Source organism: Bubalus bubalis, chromosome 18, assembly GCF_019923935.1.
Source record: "Bubalus bubalis isolate 160015118507 breed Murrah chromosome 18, NDDB_SH_1, whole genome shotgun sequence".
Taxonomy (NCBI): domain Eukaryota; kingdom Metazoa; phylum Chordata; class Mammalia; order Artiodactyla; family Bovidae; genus Bubalus; species Bubalus bubalis.
This window is the reverse complement of record NC_059174.1, coordinates 46,263,058-46,284,769: the sequence shown is the minus strand read 5'-3', so window position 1 is coordinate 46,284,769 and position 21,712 is coordinate 46,263,058. Positions and strand designations below refer to the sequence as shown.

Genomic DNA, 21,712 nt, shown 5'->3' with positions numbered 1-21,712 from the left:
ATGAAAAAATGAAAGTGTTAGTCGTCCAGTCATGTCTGACTCTTTGTCACACCATGGACTGTAGCCTGCCAGGCTCCTCTGTCCATAGAATTTTCCAGGCAAGAATACTGGAGTGGGTTGCTGCTGCTGCTACTAAATTGCTTCAGTCGTGTCCGACTCTGTGCGACCCCATAGACGGCAGCCCACCAGGCTCCCCTGTCCCTGGGATTCTCCAGGCAAGAGTACTGGAGTGGGTTGCCATTTCCTTCTCCAGTGCATGAAAGTGAAAAGTGAAAGGGAAGTCGCTCAGTCATGTCCAACTCTTAGCGACCCCAAGGAATGTAGCCCACCAGGCTCCTCCATCCATGGGATTTTCCAGGTGAGAGTACTGGAGTGGGGTGCCATTGCCTCCTCCGACTGGAGTGGGTAGCCATTCCCTAATCCAGGGGAAATCTTCCTGACCCAGGGATTGAACCTGGGTCTCTTGCACTGCAGGCAGATTCTTTACCATCTGAGCCACCAGGGAGGCCCCTATCATTCTGCAGAGGTCAGAGCAACACTGAGCATTGATATCTATCCTTGCTTTTGTGAGGTGTGATCAGGGAGGAACCATGCCCAAGTTCAGTCTAGGAAAGAAACATCCCCTTTTGGAGGACCCTTCATCCGATTCTCCCACATACGTGTCCAGATAGCGTTGTGAAGTCTTGGCATTAGCTGAAGCCTCTCATGGGATCACAATTATTCCAGACACTCAGGAATCCTGGGTTAGCCACACCCAGGATCTGACAGGGGGCAGACAGGGGACAGAGTCCTGGTATCAGAACTACAGTGTCTTCAAGAAAATCCTCCAGAAGCCTGGAGATTGGTGCCCGGAAAGCTGGTCTCAAAAATGTGCAGGGGATCCTCCAAGCCAGATGGGGGATGGACAGTGGAAAGAGTAGCACTTCCTGAGCTCAGGAAACTGGTGGACTCAGCTAGGCAAGTTGGACAAGCTGAATTTTAACTTTCAGCTACAGACACATGTGATCATTTGTCCAGAGTTGGACTGTTTCTGCATGGGGTTGGGGGATGGTCCACGTATCTTGTTGGGGAGGCAGGAGGGGACCACACTAGAGGAACCAGCCTGCCCCCATGTGCCTCCTCCCACCTCTCTACTTCTGCCTGTGTGGGTGTGCGTCTGTCTCTGGGACTGAATTTCCTGGGTCCACATCCCCCTTCTCCCCTGCCCCACAAACCACAGCCTCAGTCTTAGCACTTGAACCTCGAAGAGGTCCTTAATTCCTGTAAAGAAGTTACCTTCCTCATCTAAGGGATGGATCCCAGGTATCAGAGACCGAGGCCCCACAACTCTTCTTCCCCAGTCACTGCAATCTTGCCTGAGGACGGGGCAGCTGGACAGTGGTCCCCACTGTCCCCTTCTGTGTAGGGGATGGAGGCCTTGGGTGAGGTATTTCAGATCTCTCAATCCACGCATTTCAGCTCCCAACCTCGTCCAGCCACTTTTTCTGCCTGCACCATCGCGGTAGCCTCCTCCTTGGTCTCCCTGAGTCACCTTTGTCGTGAACATGCAAACAGAACCCCCACTGGAGCTTCCTAGACATCAGGGAGGACTCTTCTCATGGCTCAAAACCCTGCAATGACTTCTCATGCCACTGAGAATAAAATCCAGGATCCTCCCAGTTGCCCACAGGGTCCTTCATCATCTGCCCCCTTTTGGCTCTTCAGCCTAAACACAGGATCACTTTCTTTTTCCTCCCCTCCAACCCACGCCAGCCCTGCAGCCTCCCACAGTGCTGTTTCATCTGTATGGAATATCCTTTCCACCCACTGGGCAGTTAGCTTGAGCATCTCAGCAGGTGTTACTTCCTCCAGGAAGCCTCCCTAAACTCTCTTCCTGGGTCAAGTCCCCTGGTTATAGGCTCTCATAGTTCCAAGGGTCTCTCCTGTGTGACCCACCTTGTCACCAGACACACTCTCCACTTGCTTATTTGACGCTTGTTTCCCTCACCAAATGGTGAGATATGGGAGGGCAGGACGGGCCTATATTTGTTCAGTATCGAATCCCTTTTTGTTGCTGTTGTTTAGTTGCTAAGTCATGCCCGACTCTTTGTGACCCCATGGACTGTAGCCCTACCAGGCTCCTCTGTCCATGGGTTCTCCAGGCAAGACTATTGGAGTGGGTTGCCATTTCCTCCTCTAGAGGATCTTCTGGACCTAAGTATCGAACCTGTGTCTCCTGCATTAGCAGGGGGATTCTTTACCGCTGAGCCACCAGGGAAGCCCTAGTACTTTGCATTCAGGGGGGCACCCATTAATGGTTCAATTTTAAAAGGAAGGTTGCAGGAGGGCACACTCTGGCTCCCCCTTATGGCAGCGAGTGGTATCTTGTAGCAGGCACTGGGTATCTGTCCCATCCTCCCACTCTCTAGTTCCCTTTCCCCAAACACCTCACTCTCCCTGATGGCTTCACCTGACCTCAGCCACTGAGGGTAACAAACAACAAGAGGAAGGACCTCGTGATGGTGCTGGAGGACTTGGGGGATCAGGTCAGGTCCTTGGGACTCAGGCTGTTCCCTTGGTCAATGGAGGATCATTTCCAAGGCCTACACCCAACCAAGAAAGGTATGCCAGGATCTAGGATGTTATTCCATGAGGACAAGTCATGTGCACCAGATCATGAGCATGGCCAATCCAGTCTTGGGCTCTCTTCATCAAATCCCTCACACAGCAGGGAAGAAAGACAGGACCCGAGTTCCCTCCATATCTTGCCTCAGGAGGTGGTACCAGCGGTGATCTGAGGTCAGGGAGAGCTGGTCCTCCTACTGCTGATTCATTCCTGGGCCTCCAGAGACACTTCCAAGACCTAGGGTTTGGTCCTGCAAACCTCCAGGCCTGGTATTCAAGGGGAGGCCTAGGGCAGATCTAGACTGAATGAGGACAAACCCTGGAGAGACATAGGGGCAGAAAGGCCCCGATCAACCTGAACTAGGCTCAAGGCCCACAGGATCACAGGGTCTACACGCCCTGTCTATAGTTTCTTACCTCCTACTGTCAAATCAGCTGGCTTTGGCAGCTGCCCAGCGAGTCCCTGAACACGGCTCTCGCCGAGGTCACCACAGCCTTGAGATAATTAAACACAAGAGTCCTTGGCTCTGATTTGGCTGGTTTGCTTCAGTCTGTCCCTCCACCTACTGCTGTTCAGGCTTTGTTTTTCAGTCCAGGTATTTATTTTCCTGTCCCTTAAATATGGAGAGTCTGATGACCTCAGAGTCTGATGACCCATCCTGGCTGACAGAGCCCCCATTTCTGTCCCTAGCTCTGGTCTCAGACTAGGGGTCTAGCAGCCTCCTGGCTGCCACCCCTTGATGGCATGCCCACATCCTGGGCCCCCCACCCCCATATTTAACAAGTCCCAGTGGCATCGGGTGGGATAGTGGTGAGCGTGGCTGCCTTCCATGTCCACCAAGTCCCACACTGGCCTCAGTATCTTCCTCAAACCTGCCCCTCCTCCCTGGTCCTGTATCAGGGCAATCCACTGTCCCTCCCCCAGTCAGAGCCCTGGGCCTTCTCCTGGACACTTCTGTCCCTCACAGCCCTTCAGTTCCATAACCAATCTATTCAGCTTCCTGTTGTTCTCACCCATGCTCTGCTGCTTTCCCCCAGGCCTGCCCTGGTCCAGCTTTGTCCTCACCCACCCAGGTTCCTGCCCTGGTTTTCCCCAGGCTCCCAGCCTGTCTTCATTTCTGATCCACCGTCCTGACAGCTAGAAGGATCTTCCTAAAACCCAAACCTGACCCTCTCTCTCCCTTGCATAGACTCCTCCATGACTCCCCAATACTATCGGGCCAGAGTCTGAGCTCCTCAGCCTGGGGGTCCTGAACCCTGCCCACGCCTCCTGCCTCACTTCTACTGCAGTACCCCCAGGGACCTGCACGTCCTAAGCCCTTGCTTGTGTTGGCCCTCTGCCCAGAATACCTTTCCTTCTGCTCTTTGCCCGATTATCTCCTTCAGATGTCATTCTCAGCTCACGTCTCCTTCATGAGGCCCTCCCTGACCACACCCTAGGCTGAGTCAGACACTTTTTTGGGGCTCCTGCTATCTCCTAGGCTTCCCTCCTCACCAAGTCTCTCATTGCTCTGAGCTATCACTGTCTGAGGGGCAGGGCTGGGGGCTGCCTGGGTCACCATGGCGTCACCCAGCACAGGGCAGACCCAGAGAGGACATTCAGGGAATGTCTGCAGGGTGAAGGGATGACCTGTCTTCAGGCTCATCCAGGGACCTCAGACAGAAAGGGGCCGGGAGAGGGCGGTTCTATCCCCAGTGGAGGCATCCCATTCCAGACCCCTGAATGAACCCCCACCCCCAACAGACAGAGACAAGGGCAAGGGCCCAGGCCCAAGCTTAGAAAAATAGGACTTTCTTGTTGTGCCCGGTGCCCCCGACACCCTCCCCGTCAGAGTTTTAAAAACCGTGAGCAATTTGGTGAGTCCCAGGCCAGGTCCCACGGGGTGTCTGGGTCCTGCCACCCCGGCGGGGGGGCCCTTCTGGGCCGTAGAGGTGGGCGCGAAGCTAGGGTCCCATGGGTTTGTGGCTGGGCCCCCACGGCTCACAGTCCAGCTGGACCACGGTGTGGGCCCTGGGTGCAGTGGGCTCAGGGGCTGGCGGGGCCGGCGTGGGGCCCAGGGCGCCGTTGGTTTGGGAGCACACACTGCTGACAGGCGCGGAAGCCTTGGTCTTGCCGGGGGGTTGGCCGCCGTGCACCTTGTAGCGCATGAGCAGCACGAAGATGAAGACCAGGACGGAGGCCACAATGACACCCCCCAGCGCGATGATCATGGTGCCGCCCAGGAAGGGCGCATGCGGGGCCCCACAGGGCCGCAGCGCCGGCTCGGTGGAGAAACGGTTGCAGCCCACCGGCCGTGTGGCGGTCAGCCCCGTGGCGCTGTCCTCGAACACGGCGAGCACGCACAGATCGTAGGTGCGGCCTGACGCCAGGTCCGTCAACAGGAAGGAGCTGCTCTCGGCCGGGATCATTCTGGAGGGACAGGCAGGTGGGGGTCAGGTCAATGGCTCCCTAGCACCCACCCTGCACCCTGCCCCAACCCTCCAGTCTGGAAGATCCCCTCCACCCGCTACCCGAGGCCACTGCCTCATTTCATCCTAGGCCCTGAGGTCCCTGTAACCACTGCCTGAATTCCCTCTGGTTTGATACCCTTCAGCCACCTGACATCCCTCCATTCTGTTAAGCCAGTTTTACCCCAGTGGACCTTCTCATTTTCCTGCTGCTCAAATGTCCCTTTGATCTCCCTCTGGCCTCAGTGCCTACATTCTCAGCAGTGCCCGCTTCCCCTCCACTCTGCTGCCCAGTTTGCCGTGAGCCCCACTGCCTCCCAAGTGTGGTTTCATTTTATATCCAGTTGCCTGGTTCCCCTCCTGCACTGCCACCCTTCCAGCACTTTTTCCAAGCCTGCAGCCCAAGTTCCCTCTAGCCTTACTGCCCAATTTTGTTCCACTCCCCTGCCTGACTTCACTCTGGTCTCCCCCCACCCAGCTCATTGCCTGAATTCCCCAAGTCTATCACCCCATTTCCGGCCAGCCCAGCACTGAGTTCCCTCCAGCCAGACATCTCTTCAACTCTGTGCCCAGTTTTGTTCTTTTTTTTTTTTTTTTTAATTTTTATGTGGATCATTTTAAAAGTCTTTACTGAATTCATTACAATACTGTTTCTTTGTTTTGTTTTTTTGGCCCGGAGGCATGTGGGATCTCAGATCGCAGACCAGGAATCTAACTTGCACCCCTTGCTTGGGAAGGTGAAGTCTTAGCCACTGGACTGCCAGGGAAGAGGCTGCCTGGTATTCCTCTAACCTGATGCCCATTTCCTTCTACCATCCCCCTGCCCCATCCAATTTCCCTCTAATCCCACCTCCACATCTCCCTCTAGGCCCTCAACTCATTTCTCTCTGTCCCTCTGACTTTCCTCCATCAGGGGTTTGGTTGCACTTTCCCAACTGCCTGACTTCCCTCTAGTGGAAAGCTAGAATTCTCTCTAATCTAACCACCTGAATCCCCCATTGTGTTGATGCCCGATTTCCTTCTAACCTGCCAATGAAGGTCCCCTGGGCCTCACTGCCGTATTATTATTGCTGTAGCTGTAGCCTGCTTGCCAGAGAGCCCTGTCATCTGACTCCGTTTTCATTAAACTGATGCGCCTCAGTCATCGCTGCTGAGTTCTTTTCCTCCCTGTTGCCTTATTTCGTTCCAGTTCTGTCCCCTGATTCTCTTTTATCTCTCTGGCCTGGTTTCAATTTATCCTTATCTTTTCCATTTCCTTTTATCTTTAGTACCCAATTTCACTATATTTCCTTTTGTAGCAGGGCGCACTGTTGGAGATTTAACTTGTTTTATAATCCCTGTTTTATTCTTCAGTGGCTTTAATGAGGGAACTGTGTCTCTAGGAGGGTGACAATCTGGGAGAGCATTTGTCCCATCCTCCTCACCTCGCCCAGCAAGGTGGATGGGACTTGTGTGATTTTCAGGTGTGGGCCCTCTGTGGAATCGACTGAGGATGGCTGTCTTTGAAATGGAATGGAGAAAAGCTTGTTGGATTTCCAGGACTGACTGAGAAAGAAATCAAGTGATTACTTTTGGAGGTTTTAGCTTGTGGGGAGGCAAAGGGAACCCAGATACTGGGTTTACAAGGCATGGACCCCAGACCTTGGGAGGCCCATTCCTCCGCAGCTGAGTGTCAGGGGCAGTGCCCCTGGGCCAGCCTGACAGTGAAGAGAGGGAGCCATCCCCAGCCATCCATGCAAAGCTGGACTTGGGTGAGACGTGTCAGCTGCACCTGGGTTACAGCCACCATCAGTGACCACATGTGGCCACAGTGGATGTTCCAACCTTGCCTGGATGACTGTCATGGTAACCCACTCTTGGAGTGTGTAAGCCCAGGTTTTATTTGCAGCAAGAGAAGGGAGAAGGGAGTAGGGAGTCCCCAGCAATGGCAGACTGAACAGTCCTGTTCACCTAGCAGTGGTGGAGCTTGAGCTAGCTTGAATATGATTCAGAAAAAAAAAACCCCAAAAGCTGAGATGTCACCATGTTAAAACTCCAAACACATGGAGCAGGGCACATTGTACAAACCCAAAGCCTAATCTCTCTATAACCTCCTCCCCCATTTTCCTTTTAATCTCTGGTCTGAGTTCCCTTGCAGGCTTTCCAGGTGGTTCAGTGGGTAAAGAATCCACCTGCAATGCAGGAGATGCGGGTTCGATCCCTGGGTCGAGAAGATCCCTTGGAGGAGGGCATGGAAATCTATTCCAGTATTCTTTCCTGGAAAATCCCATGGGCAGAGGAGCCTGGCAGGCTACAGTCCATAGGGTTGCAAAGAGTCAGAGACTGAAGTGATTGAGCATGCACTGAGTTCCTTTGCAGCTGGGCTGCCTCATTCCATTTTCCCCATGATCCCTGGGCCCTCCTGCTTGATCTCTTTTTCTTCCTGCAGCCTGACTTGAATCTAGCTGTCATCTGGAAATACTTAGTTCTCTTTACTACTTAAATCTGCTCGTATCCCTTCAACCTTGCCTCCCCGGCTGCCCAGTTAAACTTCTACTTTTTTTTTTTCTGGCCACGCCTTGCAGCATGCAGGATCTATCTTAGTTCCCCAACCAGGGATCGAACCCATGCTCCATGCAGTGGAAGTGCAGCATCCTAACCACTGGGCAACCAGGGAAGTCCTGATTATGTTTTATTCTTGCTGCCGGATTTCCTTTTTCTGTATGTTACTGTTTACTTTTGCTGTCTTCTTTCTTTTTAACCACTGCTGACACATTCCTTTTGCCTTCTCTGCCTGATTTCCTTTGTAACCCTGCAGCTTCACTTCCAGTGCTGCAGCCTGGGGTATCAGTAGGTGTTCCTCCAGCCCTCCCTCCACCTCGCTCCCCCACCTGAACTGCCCGCCGCCTGGACCCTGCACCTGTACACGAGGATGTCGTCGGCTGAGCTGTTGTACTGGATCTGGTACATGCGGATGCCTGGCATAGGCCGCTGATCTGGCCACTGGATGAGAGCCGCTGTGGCACCATGCTCCGTCACCTGGACACCACGGTCAGTAGGGGGCCCAGCCTCAGCCACCTTGGCAGAGGCAGAGGCAGAAGCGGCAGAGGGCGGGGTGAGGGCATCAGGCTCCCCGTCCCGCGGGGGGTCACAGCTGGTGCTGTTGGCTAGCTGAGGGGGCGGTGGGGGACCCACGGTCAGCTCAACAGCAGCCGTGGCCTCGCCAGCTGCGTTGGCTGCGATGCACGTGAAGATGCCACCATCTCCCGGCTCGGTGACCAGCAGCTCCAGTGTCCCGTTGGGGAAGGCGCGCGCTCGGCTGGAGTTGCCCAGCAGTCGGCCCTGGGGTGACACCCACCGCACGCGGGGCTCGGGGTCCCCCACCGCCCGGCAGCGCAGGGCGGCTGGCCGACCAGCAGGCACGGCCAGGGGTGGCGAGCGGTGGGTCACCACGGGGGGCTCGCACACAAACTCCTCCTCACCCACTGCCCAGAAGTAGCGGCCGCCCAGGGCCGGCGGGGAGGCACAGGCCTCCAGGTCATCCTCCCGCGCCAGCCGCCGCAGCCATACCAGTTCACAGTTGCAGTGCAGGGGGTTGCCGCCAAAGGCCAGCACCAAGGCGGAAGCGGGCGAGCCGCGGGGCCGGGCCAGCAGCGGCAGGCGGGAGAAGAGCGGGTCCGGCGGGATGGTGGTCAGGCGGTTGGAGGTCATGTCCAGCCGTGCCAGCTTGTGCAGGCGGGAAAAGGCGCCGGCGGGCACGGAAGCCAGTAGGTTGTGGTCGAGGCCCAGCGTGTTGACATTGCCCAGGCGGCCCAGCGCCTCCCAGGGAAGCTGCTCCAGGTTGTTGTAGGAGAGGTCGAGGTCCTCCAGTGTCTCGGCGCAGTCGTCCAGGGCCCCGGCCGCCAGGGCCGCCAGCTGGTTGTTGCTCAGGATGAGGTGGCGCAGGTTGACCAGGCCGCGCAGCTGCCCCTCGCCCAGCGAGGTCAGCCGGTTGCCATCCAGGTGCAGCGCGCGCAGGGCGCGCAGGTCTGAGAAGGCGCCGGCAGCCACATGGCGGATGGTGTTGCGGGACAAGCTCAGGTGCAGCAGGCCTGTCATGTTGGCCAGGTCCCGGCGCCGCACAGTCGCGATGAAGTTGTCTGCCAGGCGCAGCTCGGCCGCCCGACGGTCCAGCGAGGGTGGCACGAAAAGGAGGCCTGCCCCCGGGCACAGCACGCTTAGGGGCAGGGACTGTGTCTGGCAGCGGCACCGACGGGGACACGGGCTGGGTGAGGCTGGCTGGGGTGGAGATGAGGCAGGGGCCAGCGGCAGCAGGCAGAGGAGCAGCGGGAGGACGGCCATCGCGGGCAGGGGCGACCTGCTGGGAAGAGGAGGGGGCATTAGGGCAGGCTGAGGCCAGAAGAGGGGTGCTGGAGGGGGTCGGGGTGGTCTGGGACCAGAAGAGAGGGTCACAGTGGGCTGAGAGCAGAGAACTTGATCAACGATGGTCAGAGAGGAGTGGTCAGACAGACCAGAAGCCAGAGAAGATGGTTAAAGACTCAGAGAGGTGTGTCACAAGGGAAGAGAGGGAAAAGAAATGAACAAAGAAAGTCAGAGGGAAGAGAGGTGATTGGAAATGAGACAGGCAGAGAACAGGAGCGGTGATCAGGGTGGGGAGACGGTAAGCCAGAGAGCTTTAGATGTGGTCAAAGAAAGATACTCAGAGATGGCCAAAGAGAGAAGAGGTGGTCAAGGCAGTGGGAATGATTAGGAGTAGCCAGACAGGACCAGACGAGAGAGGTTGTTAGAGATGGTCATGAAGATGAGGAGTGGCCAAAAAGAGGGGAAGTAGCAGGGGTGGCCAGATCCAGGAGAGATGGTCAAAGATGGTCTGAAAGGGTCAAAAGGCAGAGAGGCGGTCAGAGAGGAGGAGGGGACAGACATGTCAGAGACAGCTGGAGACGGGACAGCTGGTGAGATTGATGGGTGTGGGGAGAGCGCACCAGAGACAGGAAAGGCAGTCAGAGATGTTAGAAATGATTGGAGAGCATCAATGAGCAAGAGAGACTGAGAGAAGAGAGGTGGTCAGTGACGGCCAGGATGGTCGGAGACTGGCAGTTGGAGTCAGGAGTGGGTAGAGGACAAGAGAGACAGTAAAAGATGGTTAGACAGAGGAAAAGGTGGATAGAGGAAGTCAGAGAGGAGAGACAGAAGATAGAGAGAGATGGTGAAAGATGGTCAGAAACAGTCACGGGTCAAGGCTTAGAGTCAGGGGTAGACACAGGTAAGAGAGCTGCTGAAAGATGATTAGAGAGAGGTACTACAGACAGAGATGTCAAGGGTGGTCATTGAGTGAAACAGTAGACAGAGGTGGCTGGAGAGAGATGCTGTGGACAGGGGTGTTAAAGGCAATGATCAAAGAGCAGTGGCAGACAGAGATGGTCAGAGAGGAGTGGGGGCCAGGAGGTAGCCAGGGAGAAGAGCCAGAAGACATAAGTGTCAAAGATGATCAGAGAGAGAAGAGGTGAATAGAGATGGTCAGTGAGAGGAAGAGATGGAGAAAGGAGACTGGAGAGCGGAGTGGTGGACACAAGAGGCAGCTGGAGATGATCAAATAAGACAGATGGTAGAAGAAGCTGGAGAGCCTGAGCGGGGTGTGGGGAGGGGGGCAGTCACAGACCTGGAGATGCCATCAGCTGGGGATGAGGAGGTCAGAGAGGGGCAGGGCTGGCCAAATGTCCACAGTGTTCGAGGTAGACTCTTGTGAAGGGACATCTGTTCCCTGGGGAAATTCCAAGGGTGCCCAGGGGGACATGGTCCTCCTTACCTCCAACCCCAGCGATGAAGTTCCTCCCAAGTCCCTCCCCACCACAGGGTCTCCCAGTAGCCTTACCTGAGCTGGAAGCCGCCCCAGGGAGCAAGAATCTTCAAGCTCCGAGGGGTCTGGGGTCAGGGCTCTGGAGGGGGTGCCTGGTCATGCCTTCCCTGCTCCCAAAGCCTCTGTCTGTTGTGTCTCTGCTCAGATTTATGGCCAAAGAATCTCCAGACCTTGATACTTAGGGTCTTAGATCTCCAAATATTGGGCCTCTTAAGGGCCCAATTTTAGGGACCCAGGCCCCAATTTGGGTTGCCCGGAGTCACCGTCTCCCAGCTCCAGCCTCGAGATGCTAAACAGACAGATGGAGAGTCCAAGATCTGAGTCCCAAGCCCAATCTTGGGATTTGATGCTAGGGTTCTGGGTTTAGATATTGGGGTGCTGAGTCAAGATTCACCCCAAATTTCAGCATTCAGCTTAGCAGCAAGGATTTCAGGCCCAAACTCAGGTAGGCCCTTTGCAATGCCAGGGTTCAGATCTTGGTCTCTGAGGCCTAAATTTCAGGGTTCGAGTCTCAAATAGTAGGCTCCAGGGTGTAGAAATGAGAATCCAGTCCCAGATTTGAATGTCCCAGGCATAGAACTCAGAGCTCAGCTCCAAATTTGGGGATTCAGATGCCAAATCTCGAGGTTCAGGCTCCAAATATTGGGGTACATATTCCAATTCTTGGGGTTCCAGCTCCAAATCTTGGGGTCCCAGGGACTGATGTTGCGATTTCAGCCCCAAATACTGCTGTTCAGGCTCCAGGTCCTGGGGTCCCAGCCCCAAATCAGGCTCCAAGGCTCAGGTTTCCAGATCTCTGGATCCAATCTCGGGGTGCAGGCTCCCCAATTTCGGGGTGCGGGTCCTGGTTGTGGGGCGGTGGCGTCTCCACTCGCTTCGCGGGATGCAGCGGGGGCTGGTCCAGAGGGAGGGGGGGCGGCTGCGGTGGGGGGGGAGCGGCCAGGCAGCCCCGGGGGCCGGGGTGGGGCGAGGCCTGGGCGCGGACAGACGGACAGACAGGGACACGAGGGGTGGGGGCACCGCAGCAACGGCCGGGACGCAGGGGGGAGGGGCCGCGCTCAGAGACCCCTCCCCCGCCGGGGCCGGGGCGGGGGCCGGGCGGGGGCCGGGCAGGCGGGCCGGGTCCGGGCGCTCCCGCGGCCTCCTCGCCGGGAACCCAGGGCCGTGCGCGCGCCCGCGCTTAAAGGCGCAGTCCCCGCGCGCGCCCGCGCTTAAAGGTGTAGGCAGGTCCCCTCTCTCAAAGGCGCGCCTAGCCCCACCTTTCATGGAGTCGTCCTGGCTTTCCTTGGGAGAGAGAATCCTTGGATAAAGAGTCAGGAAGACAGAGAGGGACACAGACTGAAACCGAGAGGCATACAGAGATAGAGAAAGACAGAGACAGAAAGATAGGCAGGCTTAGATTGAGGGACAGAGAGGAGCAGAATCAGAGAGGCAGAGACAGAGAGATAGGAAAAGACACACATATTCAAGGAGAGATGGAGATACAGAGACCCAGAAAGAGAAAAAAGAGACGAGAGACAGTACAAGTTAGAGATAGACAAAGAGACATAGAGATAGTCAAAGAGACAGAGACTGAAGGAGAGAGAGAGAGAGACAGCGACAGACTGAGCTGGGCAACTCAGCTGTGAGGATGTGTGTGTGTGTGTGTGTGTGTGTGTGTATCTGTGTGTGTCCAGCTCTCACTCGCAGCCTTGAATGTGATTCTCTATCCCAGAGCCCTCTGCCCCCCAAGCCTGTCCCCTTCTGCCTTCCCTGTCTCAGCATCACCTCTCTGGGATGTCCTTTAGGTGGAATTTCCTTGCTTGGGCCCTGCCTGTATCAAGCCTGATCTTTCAGGCCAGTGTGGAGACTCTGCTCTGTCCCGAGGCTCTTTGCATTGGCTGCAAGGGGAAAACTTGGCTCTGGAAATAGAGCTAGATGTCAAGTCACACTAGCCAGATATCCCATGGAGGAAGGAGAAGCTAGGAATTGGAACAGAGGCAGGGGGCTGGCCGGGTTGACCCAGAAAAGTATATCCACTGCCTCCCCCCTCCTCAACTCAGGTCCACTGCCCTGCAGAATATTCTACTAGAATCGTACTAACACATGACTCACCAGGAGTGGTGTCTGCCTGTGCTGATGCTCGCAGAGGATAGTGGAGGAGAGGATGAGGGTGGGGGGATCCCACGTGTTTCCTGGCAGATGGTGTTGCGGGAAGAGGGATGTGGGCCGTGGTCTACAAGCCTGGCCTTGGAACTTGGTTATAGCAACCTGGGGGACCTAATCTTTTGGGAGCCCTGGTCCAAGGAGGACACACCCTTGGCTCATGGTCATCACCCTACCCTGGGGGAACCTGATCACAAACCCTTCCCCCCACCCCAGAATCCCCCATCTGAGTGGAGGAGTAAAGTAACCCTGTTGGGGGTGGGGGCATGAATGCACATCCACCCTGGCATCACTAGCTCCGCTGAAGGTTTCAGAACAGACTTTTGGCTCCTTCCACTTGTGTGTATTGAAAAATTGCAGCTAAAATTAACTCAGCTCTAGGGCCCGCCTTTCCCGATCATTAGCAAAGTTCATCAGTGCTCCTGGCCCAGTACAACAGATACTGGTTTCTCAGACACTCAGGAAAAGGATAAGAAGTTTCAGAGATGCTACAGCAGTGGCAGAGGTGGGGGAGACAGAGGAAAATACCTGGAAAGTGAAACTGATCTTCCTGACCCAGGGATCAAACCAAGGTCCCTTCTATTGCAGGCAGATTCTTTACCAACTGAGCCACCAGGGAAGCCTGAAAATACCTGGAGACAATCCTAAACAGACTGGGATTAGAATTCAGTGTAACTGGCTGATTTTGGGTGTGGCCCCAGGAAATGTGCAAGTGGGGAGGGAAAGAGTGAGGCAGAGGAGGGACCAAGTTAATAGAAGGTGCGGATGAGGAGTAGGTTACCCTTTTGGGCAACTGGGGCTTGATTCTGCTGGGGAACATTAAGGAACCTTTTAGAACACATCAGAAGTGTTGTTCCTTTCCTTCCTTCCCTGATGCAGAGTTCAGAGAGCCTGGGGCTTTTATCCACAGTCTTGCCTTCTTTGGTGATGACTGTTTGTTCCTTGGTGAGAGGGGGTGGTATTGAGAGCCATCTGAAATCAGAGGGGGCTGCCTTGCATGATCTAGATCCGAGGTCCTCATACTTCAGCCTTATCAGAATCACCTAGAGGATGTGTTAACCAGAGATCTTCAGGTCCCAGTTCCAGAGTTTCTGATTTGCATTTCTACCTTCTAGGCTAATGGTAATGCGGCTGGCTCAGGGACCACACTCAGAGAACCACTGGGCTAAACCAGGAACATCTGCAATGTGTGTGGTCCTGGCCACCACACTGTGCCAAAACCTGGTGGATTGAGGGGACATAGCAGTGCCATATGTTGGGGGACATAGTGCCAAAGAAGCTAACATGTTTAGAGACATAAAGAGACTTGGCAACAGAGAAAGACAGAGGCAAAGGTGCTAGTTCAACATTTACTTTGGATTTCTGGGCATGGTTGTGCACTAGATGACACTGCAGTAAAAGTGTTACCAAGACAGTGTCAGGTCCTGCTTCACTGAGCTCACATTCTAAAAGGGAGAAAGACAGCCTGGGGTGGTTGGGGCTGGCATAGGAGAAGCTTGGGCTAGAAAGATTGGGACTAGACAGAGCGGTCAGAATATGATAGAAGCACAGGGAAAAATAATAAGGGTTTTGATGACAAAGTACAGGGCCAGATGGAGGAACTGGAGGGTATTCTGATGGAGGAAACAGAGGGTGTGCACCTTAGAGGCAGAGTCCAGCCTTTTCCTCCACCTTCCCACCCTCCAGGAGTCAGGAGGACTTCCTGGAGGAGGAGACCTTTATACTGCAATTGAAGGATAAGTAACAAATTAAGCAGGTGGGCAAAGGAACCCCTATGCTGTTTGTATGCCCTTATGCCATAGCATGTGCAGGCTGGGGGGAGTTAGTTTCTGAATAGTTCCGTGCGTGTGTCTGCATGTGCCTTAATCCCTCATTAGCTCCTGGAAGGAGATCCTGGTGGGATGGTTGTTTGGGGGACTCTGCTTAATTGCTGCATTTACTTAATTGCAACATCTGGAGAAGGGGACCGAAGCATCGGAAACAGCCACAGCAGGAAGAATGAGGTTAAACTGCCTGAGAGCTGAGGGAGCCTTGGGAGGAAGGGAACTGCTCATATCCACACACACAGTCTATCCAAAAATACACATCCATACTCACAATGCACATCACATCCTCAGAGGCTCACCAGAACACACACGGATACAGAAGGCACACAGAACATACATCACGTCCAAATAGAGAGACTTGTACAAGTTGGGCTTCCCCAGTGGCTCAGCTGGTTAAAAAAAAAAAAAAAAAAAAAAAAAAAAAAAACAGACAAAAAAAAAATCCCATTTGCCAATGCAGGAGACACAAGAGCCACGGGTTTGATCACTGGGTTGGGAAGATCCCCTGGAGAAGGAAGTGGCAACCTGCTCCAGTATTCTTACCTGGAAAATTCCATGGACAGAGGAGCCTGGCAGGCTATAATCCTTGGAGTCACAAAGAGTCAGACACGAATGGGGACGCACGCATGCAAGGGGGTTGGGGGGGCACACAAATACGTACTTAGACACACTTCCAAAACACACACACAGACTCACATTCAGACATGTGAGAAGTCACATGTGCAAAAACACACTTGGCACACAGATTCTCTCTTGTACACGTGTGTGAGCCACATTCCCACACATAAACACAAGGAATATTCTGAGAGTCACATCAGACATCTACACAGGATGGACACAAGACGTGCACATACATGTACATTCAATCAACAGATTCAGTCTGTCTGCAAAAAAAGGGTGGCTTTTTAAATAAACCCAGACCCCTTCCAAGTCAGGGGGTTGTTAGAGCAAGAAGGGATGGAGGTGGTATTTCTCCTTATCCTCAACTAGTACCTACCAACTCCTCGTACAACCCAAGTCCAGCCAATGGGGATTCATTGAAATTAGCTCAGCTTTGTAATTAGCACATGAATCAGCGCTGAGGACTAGGGGCTCACTTTAAAAAGATCATGTCTGAATGTGCACCCCCAAATGGAGAGGGGCCAGGAGATGAGTACATCTTCTCCACCCACCTCCTGTACATACACACTAACCACCCTAAATCAGACTGATGGGTTCCAGGCAAGCACTGACTTCTACATGGTAACCATGAGACCCTGTATTGAGGTTCTGCTGGACTATGGTAGAAGACAGAATACAACTTTCAGGGACTGTTTTAATGACTTCCAGCTATCAACATGGAAAAAGACTTCTGTAAAAACATGGGGGAAAGTTTACATTTGTGCAAAGAATTGAGGGAAATATGTTGAAGACTTTTAACCAGCAAACATAGAGGCTCAGGGCCATTGTAGAGATCTGTTCTGTGAAATCCTGAAAACCACAGTTAGGGATTTGAGACTCACTTTACAGAATGACAGGAGGGCTCAAGCTTTACTGATATCTGGGGACCAGAAAGGAAGGAGCAGTGTATTAGTGAATGTAATGCCAACTGCTGTAACAAATAACCCCCTGAATTTCAGTGACTTCATACAACAGTTTATTTCTTGCCAGAGGTGTCTAGCCAGCTATCTTCCAGTCAGTCAGTCAGTTAGTTCAGTTGCTCAGTCGTGTCCGACTATTTGTGACCCCATGGACTGCAGCACGCCAGGCCACCCTGTCCATCACCAACTCCCGGAGTTTACTCAGACTCTTGTCCATTGAGTCGGTGATGCCATCCAACCACCTCATCCTCTGTCGTCCCCTTCTCCTCCAGCCTTCATCTGCTGATAAGCAAACCAGTTGTTTACCTTGCACCTCTGTTATTTCCTGGGGCTCAGAATTATCTGCTTTCACCAGGTGGCACTAGTGGTAAAGAACCTGCCTGCCAATGCAGAAGACGTGGGTTCCATCCCTGGGTCAGGAAGATCCTCTGGAGAAGGAAATGGCAGCCTATTCTAGTATTCTTGCCTGGAGAATCCCATGGACAGAGGAGCCTGGTGGCTATAGTCCATGGGGTCTCAAAGAGTCGGACAGCACTGAAGTGACTTAGCACGCATGCATGCACCTGGTGAATGGGAGGAGACAGGGTGGAGAAGGTGGTAAGTTTCTTTAAAAACCTTGGTCCAGAAATGACCTTCCACAGACTTCCCTCTTGCCCATATTTTATTGGAGAGATGCAAGTGGAGCTGGGAACATATTTCCAGGCTAGATAGCTCCTCCCCCACCCAGTCACAGTTATACAAAGAGTATGGATTTAATGAACCCAACATCAACCACAGCCAGATCCACAACTTCAGGGGGCTGTGGAATCTTCTTCCATCCACTACAACGAATCCTGCTCCAGAGGATGTTCCCAGCCCTACCCTGACTACCCTCCCACCCACCTACCCTGGTCCTCTGCCTTTGGGGTGGGTGACCACAAATTTGACTCTTTTAAGAGTGAAGAGAATCTGGCTTGATTTGATAAATGTTTAGATCACTGTAGAAGGATAATGGTGAGAATCTGACGCTCTTTCTCTAAGCATTTATTGAGCTGTTACTGTGTGCCAGGCACGATGCTGGAAACATGCCCATGAATGAGACACAGTTAAGGCTTTGGAATTGCAGCTCCTCTTTCTCAGGCAGAAAGAGAACAGATGATTTCTGAACCTGTGATTGTCACTGTGATATTTCACTATGAACAACATGGGAGAGAGGGGAGGGGCAAGGAAATCGTCAAGTCTGTCTGCCTGTTGGTGATAGAGGGTGTGGGGTTCAGGGAAAGGATGGGGGCAACATTTGACGGGGGAGGTCACCTGGATCAAAAGGTGTGAGGAGGGCTTCCTAGGTGTGAATAGAATCTCTGTGTGCAGACTCGTGGGCTAATCAGAGACCTGTAATTCCAGCTTCTAACACAAACCATTGCTGATTCAAGTGCTAATCAGAAATCTTATCCCTGTGAAAGCAAACCTGTGCTGATTCATGTGCTAATTATAAATCTAAGCTGATTTGTAAACTCTGTCCTGGAGCAGGATCTAAATCACAAACGGGCAGGAACTCCTGCTGACAATCATCAGCTCAAAGAGATCTGCGTTGCTAATGGCCATCTAGAGTTAATTCGTGTGCTAATTACAATCTTGGGATAGTTTAATAGAATGATCGGAGGGTGTCAAATTCATAGCGAAGAAGAGCACAGACTCTGAAGCCTGACAGTCTGGGTTCAAATTCCATTCCTGTAAAGAGGGGGCTGATAGAACACCAGATGTCTTTTGGGAGGATTAAACGAGTTAATACAAGTAAAGCACTGGGAGCAATGCCTGGCACCTAAGTGCTTACTCTTGTAAGTACTAGCTATAACAATAATAATATACAGGCAACAGTTATTCTGATTTCATTTAATTCTTCATAGCAGGCCCCACCTCCAATCTCTTCACCACCTTCCTAAGCCCAGGTCTGAGGGCCTCACCCTCTGGAAAGGCTTCCCAGGGACCTGGGAGTCCCCAGTCCCGCCCCCGCCCCTATCCCTTTCAACACCCTTCCCAAGTCTGGACGTCACCGCTCAATCGCCACTTGAGGGCAGCAACACACCGTTCAGCCGCTGCGCGCGGTGCATTGTGAGGCGCGTAGTCTTTGGGCTGATTAAGCGGTAGCTTGGGCATTGCATGCGAACTGCATTTCCCGGAAGGCGATGCGACACACTATGCCTCACCTTGCTTAAACCTGTAGGCGGAGATCTCGCCCTCCTCAGAGAGCGAGCCTCTAGAGCGGCGCGGGGGATCATGGGGTGTAGGGACAGCCCGGCGCCTAGAGGAGGGATTGCTGCGCAGGCGCGGGCAGCCTGTGTCTCCTACTGGGGGCATTAGGAAGCGGGTAACCCTATAGCCACAGACGCCGGAGCTGAAGTTGAAGCAGGTGTGGAGGCTTGTTGTTCAGTCGCTAAGTCGTGTCCGACTCTTTGCGACCCCATGGACTGCAGCACGCCAGGTTTCCTACGTAGTCCCTGACTCGTGGAAGAGCTTAGTACCACCCCCCTCCACCCCCACCCTCACCCCGTTGTGTGCCCTGTAGCCTGCTCACCCGCCTTTCTACTCCTGCATTTCCACTGTCCCTAGTATTTTCTTGGCGCTCCAGTCTTAAGAGGAAAAAATAAAATCTTTTCCCTTCTTTTTTCTTCACAGGCACACACCCCCTTAAAACACACAAACCCCTTGTAATGTTCAACCAAGCACAAAACTAGAATAGTATAATGATCCTCCAGCTACCCATAACCTTTCTTCAATAATTATCAACGTATGATCTTGTTTTATTTTTTCCGCTTCCCTCCCCAGGCGAATTCATTTAAAGCAAATCCCAGACATATGATTTCATCCATAAACACTTCTGTATGTATCTCTAAAATAGAAGGTTCTTTAAAAACATAATACTTTTATAACACCTAAAAATGAATAGTAATTCCATAATATTATCTAATATCCAACCCATCTCCAAATTTTCCTGATCATCTTATGTCTTCTAACTGTTGGCTTGTTCAAATCAGACTCCAAACAAGGTAGTGTATTCCATTTTGTTGACACCTCTTTAAGGCTTATTCTCATCTGTTTCACAGTCTGATCTGGCAGGTTGCGCTTCTTGGTGTCCTTTAATATATTCTGTCCCACGTATGCCGTGTAAACTGGTAAATCTAGAGGCTGGATCAGATTCAGATTCAATTTAGGGGTAAGTAGATTGCTGGGAGAAATATCAATAACCTCAGATATGCAGATGACACCACCCTTATGGCAGAAAGTGAAGAGGAACTCAAAAGCCTCTTGATGAAAGTGAAAGTGGAGAGTGAAAAAGTTGGCTTAAAGCTCAACATTCAGAAAACGAAGATCATGGCATCTGGTCCCATCACCTCATGGGGAATAGATGGGGAAACAGTGGAAACAGTGTCAGACTTAATTTTTGGGGGCTCCAAAATCACTGCAGATGATGACTGCAGCCATGAAATTAAAAGACACTTACTCCTTGGAAGAAGAGTTATGACCAACCTAGATAGCATATTGAAAAGCAGAGACATTACTTTGCCAACAAAGGTCCGTCTAGTCAAGGCTATGGTTTTTCCTGTGGTCATGGATGGCTGTGAGAGTTGGACTGTGAAGAAAGCTGAGCACTGAAGAATTGATGCTTTTGAACTGTGGTGTTGGAGAAGACTCTTGAGAGTCCCTTGGGCTGCAAGGAGATCCAACCAGTCCATTCTGAAGGAGATCAGCCCTGGGATTTCTTTGGAGGGAATGATGCTGAAGCTGAAACTCCAGTACTTTGGCCACCTCATGCGAAGAGTTGACTCATTGGAAAAGACTCTGATGCTGGGAGGGATTGGGGGCAGGAGGAGAAGGGGACGACAGAGGATGAGATGGCTGGATGGCATCACTGACTCGATGGACGTGAGTCTCAGTGAACTCTGGGAGTTGGTGATGGACAGGGAGGCCTGGTGTGCTGCGATTCATGGGGTCCCAAAGAGTCAGACACGACTGAGCGACTGAACTGAACTGTACGTCATGGCTTCCCTGGTGGCTCAGATGGTAAAGAATCCACCTGCAATGCAGGAAACGTGTGTTCGATCCCTGGGTTGGGAAGATCCCATGGAGAAGGAAATGGCAACCTGCTCCAGTATTCTTGCCCAGATAATTTTATGGACAGAAGAACCTGGCAGGCTACAGTCCACCAGGTTGCAAAGAGTCGGACACAACTGAGCCACCAAGCTCAACTCCACTTCATGAATGATGTCCCCTTCTTCCATCAGTTAGCATGTGATAATGCCCAGTTGCTTCTTTTTTGTGTGTGATGTTAATACTCACTGTTGGGGCTGAGTGTTGGCGCCCTAATCCATCCATTATAAAAGCACAGCCAAACTTCAGGAAGGAAGGGTGTCCGTGCTCTCCCTTCCAGCTCTCTCCGGCTGTTTCACAAATGTGGTCTATTGCTAAAGCTCTTTCTTGTTGCTAAACTCAGGAAGCAATCCTCTATCCTCAACTCGCTGGTCCTGTAATAACAGGCCTGTCCTGTGCTGTTCAATAGGGTAGCCACTGGCCACACAAGTGGCTATTGAGAGCTTGTGCCTGCGAGCATGCGGGATACACAATAAGTCACTACAGTTGTGTTCAACTCTTTGCGACCCGCCAGGTTCCTCTGCCCGTGGGATTCTCCAGGCTAGAATATTGGGGTGGGTTACCATACTCTCCTCCAGGGGCTCTTTTTGACCTAGGGCTCGAACCCACGTCTCTTATGCGTCTCTGATGCAGGTTCTTTACTGCTAGCACCACCTGGAAAGCCCTTTTGAGAGCTTAACTAGTCCGAATTGAGATGTGTGCTCTATGTATAAAATACACACTGGGATTTCAAAGAGCACCAAAAAAAAACACCCCAAAGAATTTAATGATGAGAAACCCATCCTCTGCAACAGAGTAGGCCCTGCTCACAACAAGTAGAGAAAGCCTATGTGCAGCACTGAAGACCTGGTGCAACCAAAATAAATAAGTAAATAATTTTTTTTAAAAAGAATGTAAAATATCTCAAGACTTTAAAAAATATGGATAACATTGAAATGATAGTCTTTGGTATATAGTAACAATTAAATACATGTGTGAGCTACCTTATTAAAATTACTTTCACCTGTTGCTTTTTACCTTTTAAATGTGGCTACTAGAAATGTTAAAATCACATATGTGGCTATGAGTTATATTTCTAGCAGAAGGTGTTGTTCCAGAACAGTGGTTTTCAACGTGTGATCTCTGGACCAGCAGCGTCAGCATCA

General features: G+C 52.4%; 1 protein-coding gene across 5 annotated transcripts; it reads right to left on the bottom strand.

The window, feature by feature from the left end:
- Positions 1–4,380: 4,380 nt before the first annotated feature.
- LRFN3 (leucine rich repeat and fibronectin type III domain containing 3) lies at positions 4,381–12,010 on the bottom strand. 5 transcript variants are annotated; one of them, XM_025269844.3, is made up of 5 exons: positions 10,904–12,010; positions 10,691–10,792; positions 7,952–9,391; positions 6,477–6,597; positions 4,381–5,014 (listed from the first exon to the last, which is right to left on the bottom strand). In XM_025269844.3, exons 2-5 carry the CDS (start codon positions 10,783–10,785, stop codon positions 4,631–4,633), a joined length of 2,040 nt encoding a protein of 679 aa, XP_025125629.3. In that variant the 5' UTR covers positions 10,786–10,792; positions 10,904–12,010; the 3' UTR covers positions 4,381–4,630. The 5 variants fall into 5 exon arrangements, with proteins under 5 accessions (XP_025125629.3, XP_045019397.1, XP_045019399.1 ...); XM_045163462.1 differs by having other exon boundaries at positions 7,952–9,388; XM_045163464.1 differs by lacking the exon at positions 10,691–10,792 and having other exon boundaries at positions 7,952–9,388; positions 10,904–12,009.
- Between the last annotated feature and the right edge of the window lie 9,702 nt (positions 12,011–21,712).